This window comes from Diospyros lotus, chromosome 4, assembly GCF_014633365.1.
Source record: "Diospyros lotus cultivar Yz01 chromosome 4, ASM1463336v1, whole genome shotgun sequence".
Lineage (NCBI taxonomy): Eukaryota > Viridiplantae > Streptophyta > Magnoliopsida > Ericales > Ebenaceae > Diospyros > Diospyros lotus.
Window position 1 is genome coordinate 41,786,260 of NC_068341.1, and position 17,465 is coordinate 41,803,724.

The 17,465-nt window shown below is 37.2% G+C and overlaps 2 protein-coding genes across 2 annotated transcripts; both read left to right on the forward strand.

Annotated features, from left to right (window-relative positions):
* Window positions 1-10,200, forward strand: LOC127800240 (serine/threonine-protein phosphatase 7). Its single transcript, XM_052334747.1, has 5 exons — window positions 1-772; window positions 2,279-2,773; window positions 3,931-4,077; window positions 9,246-9,353; window positions 9,682-10,200. The coding sequence occupies exons 1-5, from the start codon at window positions 197-199 to the stop codon at window positions 9,757-9,759; spliced, it is 1,404 nt and encodes a 467-aa protein (XP_052190707.1). The 5' UTR covers window positions 1-196; the 3' UTR covers window positions 9,760-10,200.
* A 1,364-nt stretch (window positions 10,201-11,564) lies between these two features.
* LOC127800241 (protein PIN-LIKES 3-like) lies at window positions 11,565-15,765 on the forward strand. Its single transcript, XM_052334749.1, has 11 exons — window positions 11,565-11,692; window positions 11,891-12,062; window positions 12,143-12,222; window positions 12,347-12,471; window positions 13,240-13,361; window positions 13,636-13,842; window positions 13,984-14,076; window positions 14,338-14,438; window positions 14,856-14,908; window positions 15,044-15,229; window positions 15,345-15,765. The coding sequence occupies exons 2-11, from the start codon at window positions 11,928-11,930 to the stop codon at window positions 15,467-15,469; spliced, it is 1,227 nt and encodes a 408-aa protein (XP_052190709.1). The 5' UTR covers window positions 11,565-11,692; window positions 11,891-11,927; the 3' UTR covers window positions 15,470-15,765.
* Window positions 15,766-17,465: the final 1,700 nt, after the last annotated feature.

Sequence of the window (17,465 nt, forward strand, 5' to 3'; positions counted from 1 at the left end):
AGCCACCACAAATCAAATATGCAAAATGCAAATGAATTGCGCCACCAGTTATTATTACTATTATTATTGCAAAAGAAAATTTGTTAATTATTATTTTCCCGAGAAAGTTTTCATGGCTGCGTTCTTTAATCCCGTTTTCTGCGATCGTCCGTTTCTTGGATGAGAATTTTCTCGGGAAAATCTCGAAAGAAGAATCATGCTGTCCCAATCAGATTCCACTGCTGCTGTTACGGCTACTACAGATGCGAATCCATCGTTCCCGGACGGCGATCCGAAGCCGCCGCCGCCGCCTCCTTCTTCCTCCGATGAGGACTTTTTCTCGTCGGTCTCTTTCTCGTCGTCTTCCTCCTCCGACGACAACCAGATTCAGAACCGGACGCCGTCTGATCAGCCGCAAATCCCCGTCTCGTGGCCCTCCGATGGCTCCCCGACGCGAGATTGGGTCCTGAGCTTAATGGACGCGTTCGATTGGGGTTCACGGAATCTGCCGCCTTCCGAGTTTCCGTCAGTTTTGCCCGTCCAGGTGTTCGATAGTCTGGTGCTTTCTGCGTCGAAGATCCTTCACAAGGAGCCGAATTGCGTAAGGATCGACGGCGGAGATGGCTCAAACGTCGTGGTTGTAGGTGACGTTCACGGGCAATTGCATGATGTGATTTTCCTGCTGCGGCAGGCGGGTTTACCGGCCGATGACCGGTTCTTTGTGTTCAACGGCGATTATGTGGATAGAGGGGCTTGGGGTCTCGAGACCTTCCTTCTCTTGTTGGCTTGGAAGGTATTCTGATTCACATTTCAAATAGCCTAAAAAAGGAGGAAAATATGTGGTTCGAGTACAGAAGCGAAATGCTACTATAAGCTCTTATATCTGATTTTACAATTAAGTTGACTCTCGGGTTGCAATCAGTGTATTTATTCAGATGCTAAATCGGTACTTATGGCTTTGCTTTATGTGATTTATTGTGCTTCCTTAATCTGAATTCACTGTTCTTTTTACTTGTTTGGTGGCTTTGGTCCTAAGGAGAGATAAATTGGTTGTAAAGGACATGAAGAACCGAAAGATAAACACATGTAAAGAAAACTTGATTAATTGGAATTAAATGTGACCCAAAACCTGGAACACTCACCCAGCATGTGGAACTCCATTCGAAACTCTAGTAAGCAGCTTGTGCCACCTAGCATCTGTTCAGGTTTATGCTCATTGTAATTTATTAAACATGAACCTTAATGTAATGTTCCTGCATGTCCGTTGAATTTGCCAAACACAGATACCTTATAAATTCAATATATTACTTCTCTACTCAATTTTTCCAGTGGTTGAAGTTTCATATACAGATTCTTAATGCAAAAAGATTTAGATTGCATGGGCAATGCTTGCCCTCTTGAGTTAATATCATTTTGTAATTTGGGGGGGACGCAGGAAAGAAGTTGGCAACTTTACCTGTTTGTCATTGTATTTTCTATGATTCTTTCTGGAAAGAAAATGACTGAAGGAATTTAAACAGAAGTACAAAAATGTGCAAATAATTCTACTTATAGACAAAAGGAAAAAAAGTGAAAATGCTGATGATTGAAAAACAAGGGTGAACCTTGGTCGTAGCAATAATTTTGCTCCTTTATGACTAGAAGGTCATGAGTTTAAGTTCTGCAAACAGCTTGTTTGCAAAAAAGTAAGGGGCAAGCTGCATACAAATGAGTCTTGCAAAGTTGGAGCTCTGTGCGCCAGGGAGGCTCTATTTAGATGATTGAAAACAGGTGTTTTCAAAAGTGTCTATTCAAAAATTCAAAGGATGATGGTTTAATGAAAATTGAAACGATGAAGATGGGGCAAAGAGGCCTTAATGGTTTCTGATTATGCAGCGGCCTCCCTACATTGTTTTAGAACTCTGAAAATTTTCAGACCCATTTAAGATTTTCATTTTTCTCTTATTCTGGTACATTTTAGAGTCAATATGACTTAGGAACTTTTTGCCAGCCTTGACATGATGTGGTGAGATTTTATTTATTATTATGAACTTTGTGCAATAGTCAAGGTATACGTTCTCATGGTATCTATGACCTACTTTATTAGGAGCCCTTTGCAACTTTGTAAACCACCTTAATTCCTAATGTCAATCCTTTACACTTGCTTTGAGCTCAACTAAGAACTTTATCTTTTTGTCAGACCAAAAAGGAAAAACTAATTTGCTTCATTTAGTGTAGGCACATGATTTTGTTGGCTTGTTATAGGAATTGCTTGTTTTTGTTGGGTAGAAAGTTTACTGTGGTAATGTACTTGTCACAGGTTTTTATGCCACAGAGGGTATATCTTCTTCGTGGAAATCATGAATCAAAATACTGCACTTCAGTTTATGGGTTTGAAAAAGAAGTCTTAACCAAGTATGGAGATAGAGGAAAGCACGTCTATCGGAAATGCCTAGGATGTTTTGAAGGACTCCCTTTGGCTTCCATTATAGCTGGGTGCGTTTATACTGCACATGGAGGGCTTTTCCGGAGCATAGCCACTGTAACCCCAAAAAGACCTAAAGGGAAGAAGAATAGGAAAATTGTTCTCAACCCTGAAGCGCATTCCCTATCTCTTGGTTCGCTGGATGAGTTATCTAAAGCAAGGAGATCTGTCCTCGATCCTCCATGGGAAGGCCAAAACTTGATTCCCGGTGATGTTCTGTGGTCAGACCCATCAATGACCCCTGGTCTTTCTCCAAATAAAGAAAGAGGAATTGGTCTTTTATGGGGCCCTGATTGTACTGAGGAGTTCTTAAGAAAGTTCTGTTTAAAGGTAAATCAAGTTTCTCATTTATTATTGGTATTTTTATGTCATTTGTTGTTTTATTATATATTGTTGGCCAAATACTTCATACAAATCTTTACCACTAAACTGCAATAATGAACAAAGAAATCTGTTCCTGTCATATGGTTTCATGATTGTCAAAAGCTTTCATAAAATAAATTATGGCAGTTCTTTATTTGGTTATTGAATGATAATTAGATTAGATTAGAATGATTGTACATTTTATTGTTGCCTAGACATTAACTATAGTTTAACAATTTCTCCCATGTGATATATGTAGTAATTTTCAGATTTTTTTTTTAATTGTACTCTGCTTTATTAATTGATGGATAATCTAATGCTTGAGCTTGAGCAGCATCATGAATGACCCTAACAGTCATTTACAACATATATTTTAAGGCATTTATAATTTATTGTATTTTTTTAGGACTGATCTCTTTTATGGTTCTGAGATGAAAATGCATTTCAAGTCACAGCTATATCCTTGACAACAAGAACAACAACATATCAAGCCTTAATCCCACTAGGTGGGGTCGGCTACATGAATTCTATCTTGCCAATCATATTTTGTCTTGACTTTGTTGTAAGAAGATAATTGATGATTTTTACACTATTTTGTTGGTTGCCTAATGCAGCCCTTCTTTATCTGGGCTTGGGATTGGCTGTGATAAGAAGTAATACCTTTAACACTAGATGTGTTGAGGGGATTATTCCACCCCAGGCAGAGTTTAAAAGATGGCTATTAGGCCACAGGTTTTGCATGTGCTTCTTCATATAAACAGCAGGGGCATACATGAAATACTGTATTGCTGTGAGCTTTAATGTGAAGTACAGAATGCTCTTTGTCCTTTTTATAAATCTATTGCTTTACAGAAAAGAAAGAAAAAAAGAACTAGTTCAGTGAATAGAAAAATAAAAATATAATTGATCTTTCTTTTCTTTTTTCTTGATAAATTTGAAAAGAATTTTAAGGAACTAGGTTGGAAACTTGGAATTCAGAGCTCCATCATAACCCTTTGTTAGTGATTATACTTCTCATTTTCTCCAAGTGAAACAACGTAATCAAGTCTTAAACATATGAAAGAAAAAAGAATAAGAGTACCTGTTCCTAACATCAATGTTGTTGTAATTACTTGTGATTGCAGTTAATTATCAGATCACATGAAGGTCCTGATGCAAGGGAAAAGCGGTCTGGTCTGGCTGGAATGGATGAAGGATACACAATAGATCATGTTGTAGGGTCTGGGAAACTGATTACTCTGTTCAGTGCTCCAGATTATCCACAGTTCCAGGTATCTTCTTGCATTTGTGTTTTCTTTGACATAACACCATATTTCTGGATCCTGTTTGATGTTTCTTCAGAATATATAATGTTTGTTCTGCTATGACTCTGCTTTCAGTATTTCCTTTTAACATCTGGGGTAGAAGAGTAGAAAAAATTTTCTGCTAACTGATTTAACACTAACACAAGTGTGTATGGTTAACTGTAGAACTACATATGGGAGTCTTCTTGTAAAGTACACAACATATTGAGTTGGATATATTTTTTTTCACTAATTTTAGTTTAGCCATGTAATGGAAATAGGAAATGTTGTATTTCCTTGTTCCCTCCCTCATTCTTACTCAATTTTTTCTTTTCCATGTTAGATTTTAGAAACTGACTTTCTTTGTCACTGCTGCTATCATGATCAGTAAGGTTATACATATAAACTGACCTCTGAAAATCAAAGCATCTTCCTTACAGGAGAAGAATTCATTAATGCAGTATAACGGTGAAGATTTGTCAATGATACTGGAATACATGCCCTTCCCTTCTGAAAGTTTGTGATCCTTTCAGAATTTAGAGATTTTAAGTTTGCTTTGGGAAGGTTTTCACTCATTCCCTTAAATAAAAGAACCTTCTCTAGGAATCTTTTAGAATAGAGAGGCTTGCATAAAGAAGGTATGAAAAGAGAATTAATATTCTAGTTTGCATGTTAATTCGTAGGTAAAAAGATATACCCTTCCCGTGTAATTTCAAGCTTCCATTTTCAAGAATTGTTAAGCATGTTGGCTTATTATCTTATTAATTTTCACATTCCTGTACAAGAACTGAGATGAACTCAACCTGTGATTAGCTTGAAAATGGTATCATGTTGGTCATGTCCAATGTGGATGTGGTGTTGGTTGGGTAGGGCTACCCAAGAGTTAGTCATTTTGTCAAAGCTGAAGGGATTAGAGATGGACCCAACCTTTACTGGTTGAATGACATCAGGACCCTACGGTGGTTGGATGGTTAAGAGGGTTGTAGGGGTGGTTGTAACAGTAGGGTTAACAGTGTAACAATAGATAGTTGTAACAATAACCTATTAAATAGCAATTAGGTGGTTTAGAGGAGACTGTTAATATTGTTAGAGGAATAACTACTCGGTTGCTAGGATGTAACTGCCAATGATTGGCGGGAAGAGGGGCCTATATAAAGGGTTTGCCCTCTCAATAAGAGAATGTCAATGGATTTCATAATAAACATTTCAGTTCTCTCCCAAATATCTTTGTTTCATTCTTCTCTTCTGTATCTTCCCTCTCTTTATCTCTCTTCTTTCCAACCCTAATTTCCCTGCCTCGAGGAGAATTCTCTATTGTCAGGGCTAAGAGCCTGACAAATGGGATAGAAAGTGTGGCCTCCAATGTAGTGGGTTGGTTGCTCTATAGCCAGTAACAAGCTACACTGTGTTGCTATGTATATAAGGAATAATTTTCGGATTTTCAGATGAGTATTTAGTCAGTTAGAACTTGTTTTTATTTTGTTGTCCTCACTTCCTGTCCTTTTTCTTTTTATTGACGATTGGGGTGGCTAAGTGTAACATCCCTCATCGAGCGATAGGAAGGATCGGAACAACTTACCCCGATGGGCCTACCCGAACTTCCCAGGGGGTCACCAATTCTTGAGCTTCCCCAGCTCAAGCACTTTTAACCCGGGAGTTCTTTGTCTACATTTAGCCTAAAAGGTATCCAGTTGGTGTTGTTTTCTTTTTTATTTATTTTCGATATATACTACCCTTCTTTGGGCTCTTGGGGTATTACATTCTCCCCCCATTGAGCACATGACATTCTTGTCATGCGACCTTACAATTGGTCTCAGATTTTCTCTCATTTGGAGGCTGCTATCTTAGAAGCCTGTCAGGAACCGCTCCTTGCTCAGGCTCTCGCGCCACTGGGCCCTCATTGGACTGCCTTCTCCAAAGGTCGGCTCCGATACCACTTGTAACATCTCTTATTGGGCGATAGAAAGGATCGGAACAACTTACTCTGATGGGCCTAATTGAACTTTCCAGGGGGTCACCCATTCTTGAGTTTCTCCAGTTCAAGCATGCTTAACCCGAGAGTTCTTTGCCTACATTCAGTTCAAAAGATATATAGTTGGTGTTGTTTCATTTTTTACTTATCCTCGATATATACTATCATTATCTGGGCTCTTGAGGTATTACACTAAGCTTGTCTAATAAGATTCTTTATATGTTAGCTTGATATTTAATGAATATATGACTTGGTATGGTTGCATTGGATAAAGAGCTTAAATGAAAATGATGTATTTTAAGTTGAGAGCTTGAGCTTCTAATCAGGCATGCCAATTTTGTTTCTCTTTACACCTTCCTATTTACTAAAGATCCCTTCAGAAAGCCACATGTCTAGTTTCTTATTGGGATTGAGACAAGGTTTTCCTTCATCTTTAGTCATGCAAATATGATCGTAACAATCTGGGGTTTGAAATTTTGCTAATTCCTGATTCCTGCAGAAGTAATGCATAATAAAATCCATTATTAAGTGATTTTTGTCTTGGAGTTTTTGGGCTAAACCTATATTTTTCCCTTGTAGTTTTATGTTTTTTTCATGTGGTCACTTGAACTTTTCGTTATTTTGATTACATCCCTAGACTTGCATTTTCGAGTTAATTTAACCCCTATACGTTGACTTTTTTTCTTTGTATGACAATTTGAACTTTTCATTATTTCGATTACATACTTTTGGAATGGTATTTTCAAGTCAATTTAACCCTTGTACTTTGATGTGAACAGAATGTGACTTGTACTTTGTCATCTTACTTTACATTTTTTTTTTTTTACACATGAAAGTAGGTTAAAATTAAATTGACTAAAAAATACAGGTCCAAGCTTCCAAGGGTGTAATTGAAATAACGAAAAGTTCAGATTGTTACATGAAAAAAGATCTAAGTACAAGGGTTCAATTGGCTCGAAAATCAAATTTAGGGGTGCAATCAAAATAATTAAAAGTTTGGGTGGCCACATGAAAAAAACATGAAAGTACAGGAGCAAAAATATGGATTTGGATAAGCTTTTGATTTCACTATAGTTTATTTTACAGGGAAGTGCATTTCCTTGAGTGCTTTTTATTCAAACTTCTTTAGGATTCTTCTGAGTGGTTCCCAGCCAAAATTTTGTCTGCTAAACTTCTTACCATGAGATGGAAGTGCAGCTTTGGTTATGACTTAAAACGTAATACATCAAACAGATTTGTGGAAATTGCTAGCACATACAGCGTCATAGTGTTTGTGGTGGTCTTAAACAACACTCTTATTTGTTTCCTGCTGGACACCTGCTTTTTACTATATAGTGAAAAGAAAATAGAAGTATTGTGTCTCACAAGCAAATGTTGTTTCAGGTGCCAAATGATAATTATTAGCTTTCAGGATAGTCTAAACAAGCCTTCCTGATAGAATGTTTAACCAATCTATTCTGGATCCATGTTATATGCAGTGTGAATTTTGCACGTCATTTTATGCCTTTGTTGGAACATTAAAACTTGGCATGCCTAAAATGGAGATTAAATGGTGCCTCTCATGTTAACTTGCTTTTCGATGCATGCCTATTGACATATTGAAGTTCATTCAGAGAGGCTTGTCTCCATTTTTCCATTCATATAGAAAAGAGAAGAACAGATTTGACTTCCTTAAGTGACACGGTTTGATTGCCGCATACAGTGGGACTAAGGCTTATGTGTTGTTGTTTGAGTGACATGGTTTGGTTATTAGCTTGGCATGCCTTCCCGATTCAAGCCTTCAAGGCTCTCAAATTAGAAAAGATTCTATCAATAAACATTCTTGAGAGGTTATTTAAATCCTCTCTATTGAAAGGTGCAGGTTTGGGAGAAAAAAACAAAAAACCACTTCAGATTTAAATTTAACTGAACACTTTAGGCAGAGTCTTCAATTGCTGGGGAGAATTGCCAAGAGGGCTGAATGTCTAGTCTAATATCATGGGGATGTCCAAACAGATGAACCAAGCGAGGATTATTGTTGAACTTGGTGAAATTGTCTTCACCTGATGTGGAATGCTATGTGAACATCCACATTAAGTAGTACTTGGATTGGTAACAGAATGTTAACCAATGAAAAGTTGAGTTTGAAATTGCTTTCTGTGAGTTGGTTTGTTATAGATATAAATAGCTAATTTATCCCCTTCGCTAACAGTTTAGCTCTGAGTTTTTAGTGGAGGACAGTTATTAACTCCCTATGATATCAAAATAGGCAAAGCTCTTAATGAAATGGCAGTTATTAACTTAATATGATACCAAAAGAGGTGAAGTCCCAATGAACTACAAGTTATTAACTTAATATGATATCAAAATAGGCAAGGTCTTAATGAAATGGCGGTAACTCCATTTGATATCAAAATAGGTGAAGGTCTTTGATTCAAATTTCAATGACGACAATAATCCTACTAGGTGGGGTTGGTTAGCTCACTAATCATCGCTATCCATGACCATATCTTTTACGAGGCCATTATATCTTATGTCATACTTGAGAGTTTTCTACCAAGCTTTATTTGATCTTCCTCTACCTCTTTCATTACATACATATTCTATGTGCGGCTTGTAGGTATGTGACTTATGCCTATTGGTCTTCTTCTTACATGTAAACAATTATAATTGTGTCTTAAACATCTTATCTTTTGTTAGGGCCACTCCAATGATATTAATGATAGTCTTGTTTCTAGTTCTGTCTATTCTTGTATGGCCAGAGATCTAATATAACATCTTCACTTTAGCTATGCTCATATTTTGCTTGCGATTGGTGTTCAACTGCAGATTATTTTGTACACAACTTATACTTTAGTTGCATAAACTTTTCAAAGGAGATGGTGGTCAATATCTTAAGGTTTCAGCTATTTTCATGAGATATACATCTGAACTAGCTCTTAGTACACCACACTCTGGGTTTGTTTGGATATTTTGATGCTCTCATTTTGAATTGGGAATCAAGCTCCTATTGTTTAGGCTTGAATAACTTATTAGTGTTCTGGACAAAATCTGGATGAAATGAACAGATTAGATGCCTTATTTAATGCAAACTTCAAATGGTGTAATATCTTCCAAGCTGCTAGAATAAAGAATAATGATATGTATGCATATAATTGGCATTATAGAAATGAATGAATTGCCTGACTTTTTGTCCTCCTGGCAGGCGACAGAAGAGAGATTTAAAAATAAAGGGGCATACATTGTTCTAGAGCCCCCTCATTTTGACTCTCCAGTGTTCCATAGTTTTGAAGCAGTTTGTCCAAGACCAAAGGTACAGGATCCTACTAATTTTTAGAGTAGAAGTTGCAGGAAACAGCCTCTTTGCGAAAAAGCAAGGGGAAGGCTGCATACACACGAGATCCTCACCCAACCCTCGCAATGTGGGGAGCTTCATGCACTAGGAATGGCATTTTTTTAAACTAGGTAGCTAGCTGACTGTTGCCAATATTTTATTTGAGATGTTCTATGAGGCACGTGATAGGAGGCTCGACCTTGATGGAGCATCCGTGAATATATACTAGTGATAGGATCAAAAAAAGTATATATGATATGTGTACTCTGGCATGTCTCAATACGGAAGCTGATGTTGTGCATGGCAGGCAAATCCCTATTACGACTTTGAAGATGTCCTTGACTCTGATGAAGAATTGGACTTGGCCTGTATGGTATCATCTTAGAGGTCATGACCCGGTGGACTCTGACAATTATAATTGGCTTCAGAGACATGGTAGCGGTTGAATAACAGTATTCGGCCTTCCCACAGGAAGTGTAGGGGGGAGGCTGCCAATCTGCTGCTGTTGTAGACCTTTTTGTAAGCAAGAACCTGGTACTCTGGGTACGACCTCTATCTATGGCGTCATCTTTCTTCTGGAAGGAAGGATTAAACACCCTTGATTATCTAATTTTTTTTTAAGTACATCACTTGATCCCTTTTTGTATTGGGGTAATTTTAATGCTGGAAGAGCATTTACATATCCCCTAAATCCTTTATGGCCAGTTCAACTCTGGGAGTGCATGCACTTAGCTTTCACACACTTGTTGGGTAGAGAGCTATTTCTGTAACATCTATATTGCTTGAATCTATTGTAGGTAGTTTCGTTTGTTTGTGTGCATCATCATCATGTCACTCTTGGAAGCTCCAGTTTTTGCATTTCTTCCATTGTTGCATGTGGCAGCTACTTTGATGGTGCATTATACATATTATGTACATGGATTGCAACCATTTGAAGGAAGTGGAGATAGGTCTTGCTCCCCCCTGCCCTGGTTTACGTTCTTTAGTTTGGTTCCTGGTGACTACTTTGCAGCTACCAGTACCCGAAAACTAACTGGTCTCGTTTGATTTTGTTGTTGTTTTCAGTTTGTTTTTCGTTTTCTTGATTTTGTCTGGATTTTTCTTCTTCTTTTGTTCTTGTGTTTGTCGTCTTGAGAAGTGGAGATGGTGTTCGGAACAAGTAAAGAGGCTGTTTTTACGACTTAAGTCAATGATTTTACTTGAAGTGCAATCTTATTTCTTGGTAATATATTAATATATATATATAACTATTTTTTTTTCTTACAATTTTTGTCAAATATGAGATTGTAGATTAAAACTCGATGACAATGTTTCTTATTAATAAAGATAACGAGCATGCCTCAAGGGCATAATTTGGTGGTTTTCGTTTGGAGTTTGTTTTGTTATGGTCAAAGTGTTGTTTTGGAATCGAAATTAACGAGTACCAAATTCTCTAATTTAACTTTTTCATTGTACTCTGGGACCAGTAGATGTAGGTGTGGGCGTTTGTGATAGAATGTTATTTAAAAAAAAAAAGATAACGAGCATTTAAAATTCAACTATCATAGAAAAAATATGTAATATAATTGTGTAGTATCATAATTTAATTATATATTATAGTTTAATATAATTATATATAATTAAATTAGAGATGAGTATTTGGTCTATTCAATTATCGAATCGAACTGAATTGTTCAAATTGAATAGATTGAACTTATGTAAAAAATTAAATTGAATAAATTAAAAAAAATTAAAAATTAAATTAATAAAAAATTAAAATAAGAAAATATAGAGATGAAATCGTTTTTCACATTTCAATTGATTTAGTTATATCAGTTTTTTTCTTTTCAATACGGAGATTGAATTGAATCGAAATAATTAAAATTGCTAAACTTAAAAATCGAAATGAATCAACCTACAGCTTCAACCAAATTGAATAAGCAATTTCTACCCTTCAATTATTTCAATTTAATTGAGATGTTTTTGTTTAAATTAAATAATAATAATAATAATAATAATAATACACTGAGAGAGTCACGTGATACGAGATATACATCAATAAAAAGGTGAAGATGTCATACTAGCGCCAATGGAGACAAAAACGGCGCCCGCCTCTCTGCAGTAGGAGGCTTCCCCGCTGTCTCCTTCCATCTCTTCTAACGTCCAAATTGAATGGAATTTTGGCGGTTAAACCCACATTCGGCCAAAACCCTTTTGGCTTCTCAAGAGCTGCTGTTTCATCAACTGTTTCTACTTCACAGTTTCACTCTATTATCATACCACATTCTGGGAATTTGCTGCTCCAGAAAGAGCCGTTTGTTGGGCTCTTCATTTGTAAGGTTTTGCATTCCTCTTAAGTTGCGTAGTTGTAAGATCATCAACTGTTAAATGTATAAGCGATAACATTTTCCTGTGAGCATAATAACTGAACAGAACAGAAGAGAACTTTTTTGAATCTCTTTGGGTATTTTCTTGTGGTTTCTTCCATCTTTCTCCAAACATGTTGCGTTGTGGTGAAAGTTTTCTTGTCAATGCAGGAGCTAGTAGTCGAAAGATCTGAAAGCTGCTTCGAGAATGGGGCTTTTGGATTTGCTTTGCGCTGCTTCAATGCCTGTTCTGAAGATACTCTTGATGACTGCTCTTGGCTCCTTCCTTGCTCTAGATGGGGTAGATATACTGGGAGAGAGTGCAAGGAAGCACTTGAATGCCGTAAGTCGTCGCCACCTCTTACATTTAACATTTTGCTTTCCTTCAAGTGGATGAACTAACAAGGGCCCTTGTTATATCAGGTTGTGTTTTTCGTGTTCAATCCTGCACTAGTGGGTAGCAACCTAGCTAGGACATTTACTCTTGAAAGCTTGTCCCTGTTGTGAGTTCATCTCTATTCGGGCTCGAAATTTTCAAAGCTTCTGTATGATTTATTTCTTCTCAGAATTGAGATATGCTGACCTCAAGGCCCTAACTGATAATTCGACTGTTTTTGTGTTATCTAGGTGGTATATGCCCCTCAATGTTCTTATCACATTTGCTATCGGCTCAGTGCTGGGTTGGGTACTCATAAAAATCACAAAAGTGGCACAACACCTTAAGGGCCTTGTATTAGGTTCTTGTGCAGCAGGTAGTGCTAATTCATGTTTAGACCCAACAAAGTTAGGTGCTAACCGGATTCAGTTCTTTGAGTTCAGATCAACAAAGTTAGGGATTTCCCCATTATGCAAAATTAATAGGATGGATCTTCTTCTTACTTTGAGAGGCTTTGCTAGTTTTCTGACAACAATCTATGTTGCCATTCGGTTATGTGCTTCTACAAATTAATCGTCTTTGAATTGTTTTCTCTAGCTAATGCAAACCTTTGTATGTATAAAGCCCCCTTACTGAGACCTTGAATTGTTCAAGAGGGAAAGATTTTGAGAGTTTATTTTGCTTCAAATTTTAACTTCATCAGCTGTAAATTTACCCTTGCTTCAGACCGAGAAGTGCAGGAAATTGCGTGTCCTCTGTTCATAGCGAAATCGAAATCTATTGTACTATATATGAAGGACTATGTGCGCCGAGAGAAATAGCATTTTAAGAGAAAAGGCAACAGCAGCCTGAAAGGAGAACTTCCCTTTTCCTTTGGTTTGGGGAGAGGATGCTCTAAATTCTATTTCTTAAATCTTATTCACTTTTTCATCCTCCTTGGAGAACACTGTGTTCTGAACAAACATACAGAAACACTTTAATTTGCGACATTGCACACTAAACTGTAGCAGGGAGTGCCTATTGTTCTAGTATGTGGCTCAAAAATGAAGTCATATGATTGCAGCACTTGTTACCATATTCATTATGCGTCATTTTATGCATAAGCTAAATGCAGCAATTTGACCTTCTGGTTTCATCTAAGCAGGAAATCTGGGAAACATGCCTCTGATTATCATCCCCGCTATATGTAGAGAGAAAGCTAGTCCATTTGGAGCAGCTGATATATGCCAGACATACGGACTGGCTTATGCTTCACTCTCTATGGCGGTATGTATCTTCAAATTGATGATTCCAAACCAACGAAGGATGATGACTTCATATGCTAGATTTGAACTGGTTCCTACATCAATAGGAGATCTCACAAGCCTTCAGGCTTTATCAGCTTGGAATAATACATTTCCCCAAGCACAAATCTACTCCATGCTGTGAAATTTCATGCATTACCTTATCCTAATGTATTAGCTCATCATCACTGGCTATCCAGAGCTTGGACTAAAAGCTTTATTGCTTAGTCTAACTATTTCTTGTTTTGATGCTTCAGATAGGAGCAGTTTGTTTGTGGTCTTACGTTTACAACATTGTCCGACTGTCCTCAAGTAATATCAGAAAAGAAGTCTACAAGAACGACTGCACTGACAATACAAAGTCTGACAACTGTGAAGAACCGCTTCTACCTTCAGAAGGCTGCTCCTCTGAGGACTATGGATGTCAATTCTCGCCTAAAGGAATATCTGATGGAAATAGGAAGGTTGTTTCCAGCTTTTTGCTTACGAGAAAACCTTTTTTATGATTTCCAAGAGTTTCTAAGTTTGCCTCCTAGGGTAGATCATCATGGTTTTGAGAATATGTTACATTTGACCATAATTTTTTCGGTAAAATTTCTTACCAGGTGAAGTTCTTAGATAACATTAAGCAGCACTTCAAGATATTTCAGACAAAGATCAATCTGAAGGCATTGTTGACACCTTCAACAACCGGAGCGGTATCTTCTTGGTTCTCACCACCAAACCGTAGTTGCTTCTTTGAAATTGTTAAACAAGCATGGTTCATCAGTTTTCTTTCTTATTATGATTGGGTCTCAATATATGGCTTAATGAGGATGTAATGCTCAATAATATTGTATGATGCACCATTAGTTTTAGATGTTCATGTTGAAATCTGTATATTGTTCTCAATGATAAATAGTTTACACCTTTTCTAAAGATTCGAAAGCATGTTGAAATCTATATGTTCTGTTGTACAGATTGTTGGCTTTCTTATTGGAGTAGTGCCACAGCTGAGGAATTCAATGATTGGTAATGCTGCTCCACTTCGTGTGATCCAAGACTCTGCTACCATGCTGGGGTATACCGTATACATCTTACCTGCAGACTTTGTTTATCACTGATAACTTAGGGGCTTGTCGATACCATTTGTAATCTCAAACATGACATTCTAAATTTCAATTTTCCACCAGACATTAGACACCAGCAAGAAATGTCGAGATAGTATTGTTTCTTGTTTCTTCCTTGTGCAGCAAGCACGAGTACATGGTCTTAGGTGTTGTCACAATAGAGAACCAGTGTTTGTTGCAGCCTCAAAACATCATTGTTCCATGCACCTTAACTTCTTTATGTTAGGACGGCTGTAGGGTCCTCCATTACAGGCATAAATTTAGTTTACAACATTTTGCTGATTATTGGTCCCATTCTGGAACTAGTACCAACATGATTTTTCTTGCATATTCTTCTTTTCCCTTTCCCTTTTTTATCTGATTCACAGGCATTCAGCAATCCCAACAGTGACCTTGATACTGGGAGGAAACCTCCTTAAAGGTAATAATTCATGCTTGTTTGTTTTTGATAATGCCATGGCATCGCTTGTTGTTCTTCCCCTGTGGGCTTTTTGATCTCACTTCTCACCTCAGCTTTTAGAGCAAATTCCTTCAACTGGTGGATCCTGTTTTCCAGGGTTGAAAGGATCAGGAATTCCGCCCTCTCTCATTATTGGAATCATCATGGTACGGTACATTCTCCTGCCACTGCTAGGGATCATCATCGTAAAAGGGGCAATCCATTTTGGCCTAGTGCACTCTGATCCGCTTTATCAGTTTGTTCTTCTACTACAGTTTGCACTCCCACCAGCCATGAACATAGGTACCTTGAAAAAGTAACATTCCATGGTAGTAAATCAGTTTCTTCTTCTTCTTCTTCAGAATTTTTGATCAAACCATTCAGTAGTCATATCTGACTTGTTTTTGCTGATTTTCAGGCACAATGACACAAATGTTTGGAGCTGGGGAGAGTGAATGTTCTGTCATTTTTCTGTGGACATATGCATTGTCATCGGTTTCACTGACTCTCTGGTCCACATTCTTCATGTGGCTTGTAGCTTGACTCTTCTCAATTTACAATTTATGCCCTGTTTTACATCATTTTGAGGCTACTTACTAGGGAAGCTTGCGTTGCGAGACAAATCATCTTGTGTGGAGATAGATTTGCAGAAGCCAGGTCCAACAAGGAAGAAAGATCTCCCCATTTTTTTCTGAGTTCTTATTGTTTCACATGATGAACTCAAGAATTTAGTTGCTTAGTTGATTGAAGTCGTTTAGAATTTATTTCTATCATTTAGAGAAGCTAGTTTAGTAAATCAAAGCTTCACTTTGGTCGACCAAATTCTATCAATAATAGAAATTTAACTTCTAGAAAATATGTTATATGTGTTATTTTTCACATGCTCATGTTTCATACCCCCATCCTAAACATGTTTAAACTATTCTGCTTGAAAGTTTCTCTCTATCAAACATGATTTTCTCATCTGACCCGAAAGATAAATCTGTAAATTTTCATTGAGGCATTAACGCCTTTCACTAAAGGGGTCGTAAACAATTTGTAACACTACTTTGATCTAAGATATGTTTTTGATGATACTGGACCGATCACCGATGTCTGCCTTGAATTAAGTACCTGCAAGAGTGGAGCTTTAATTCCTCGGGAGGACTTCGATGCTCAAGTCAGTAGAAGAAAATATTTGAAATAGAAAGTCACTCAGTAGTCAGATCTCCATAGCTGTAAAAGTTGATCTTTATTTATAGATGGCGTAAAATTTATTCCAAAGAGATAAGATAACCTTTGAAAGAGGACATTGGAGAGAATTTTGGTTGACCGGGTCTTTTTCATCCAAATCAAATTTGGGATGGAGATTCGGAGGACACGTGGTGGTTGTGTACTAGCACATGCGTCTCCAAGTTGGTAGTCTTCGGGGGTAGTGGAGTAAATTTACCCTTATATAAAATATCCCCTCACCAGTTTTTTTTTCTCTTCATTTGTTGCATGTTATAACTTGCTCCACAGTTGTACCCTTTTCATTCTTATAAATGATATTAATAGCTTCAATTTTACTTATGTTCTCTGTATATCAAAGGTTCAAAATAATCTCTGATTACCTGAAGAGATCCCAAACTTCATTTTCCTGTTTTATTTATGTCTTTAGCACATCAAATATTTAAAATCATTTCTGATTTTCGAAGAAGGCTCTGCAGACCACCAAGCTTTTTTTTTTTTTTTGACATTTATTATGGATGGTGCAATAATATTTGACTCACTCTACATCAAGCTAAGAACCTGCTACATAATCTGTCCCTTTCCCTACAAAGTTGTTTCTTTCAAGACAACTGAAAGTGTTAAATTCTCAAATCTGACCATCTGAATTTGCCACCAACGACTAGAACTAACAAAAAGAGACTTTAAAAGCAGCTTACCTATTAGCATTTCAACTCACTTATTGTTTGCTATCGGTACATTCAAAGCCGAAGGACTTCAAGAGATTTAAACATTAATTCTTGCTGCACAATTGTTCATTCGTTCCTCATCTTTGTGTATTCAGAGTTGTAAGAAAGTATATTTTTACTCGTTTGCGTGTGTGAGTAGAGTTCACTATAATTTATAAGGCTGCATAACTTGCTTCAAGAGTTATTCTTGATTGCAAGAGAATTGTAATGTGAATTATTCTATTTTGCCTTATAAATATACAAAGGGGCTTATTGAAGGGTGTCAAAAAGATTAAAATATCTTTGTTTAAATTACAAATTTACAAAATTTGTCACTACCCGCTACTCTCGCCTCTCTCCCTTCCCGTGGCTACCGATGCAATCGTTCATTGCCGTTGCTTTCGCCTTGTTGTCTCGTTTTGTTGCCATTGTCTCGTCTACCTTCGCTGCATCCTTAGTAAGGCAGCGAGGCGATAGCAGCAAGGCGACGAGGCGGCAAGGCAAAGACAATGACGGTCGATAGTTGCATCGGCGGCCATAAAAAGGGAAAGAGAAATGAGCAGCAAGTAATGACAAATTTTGTAAATTTATAATTTGAGTGAGGATATTTTGGTTTTTTTTTA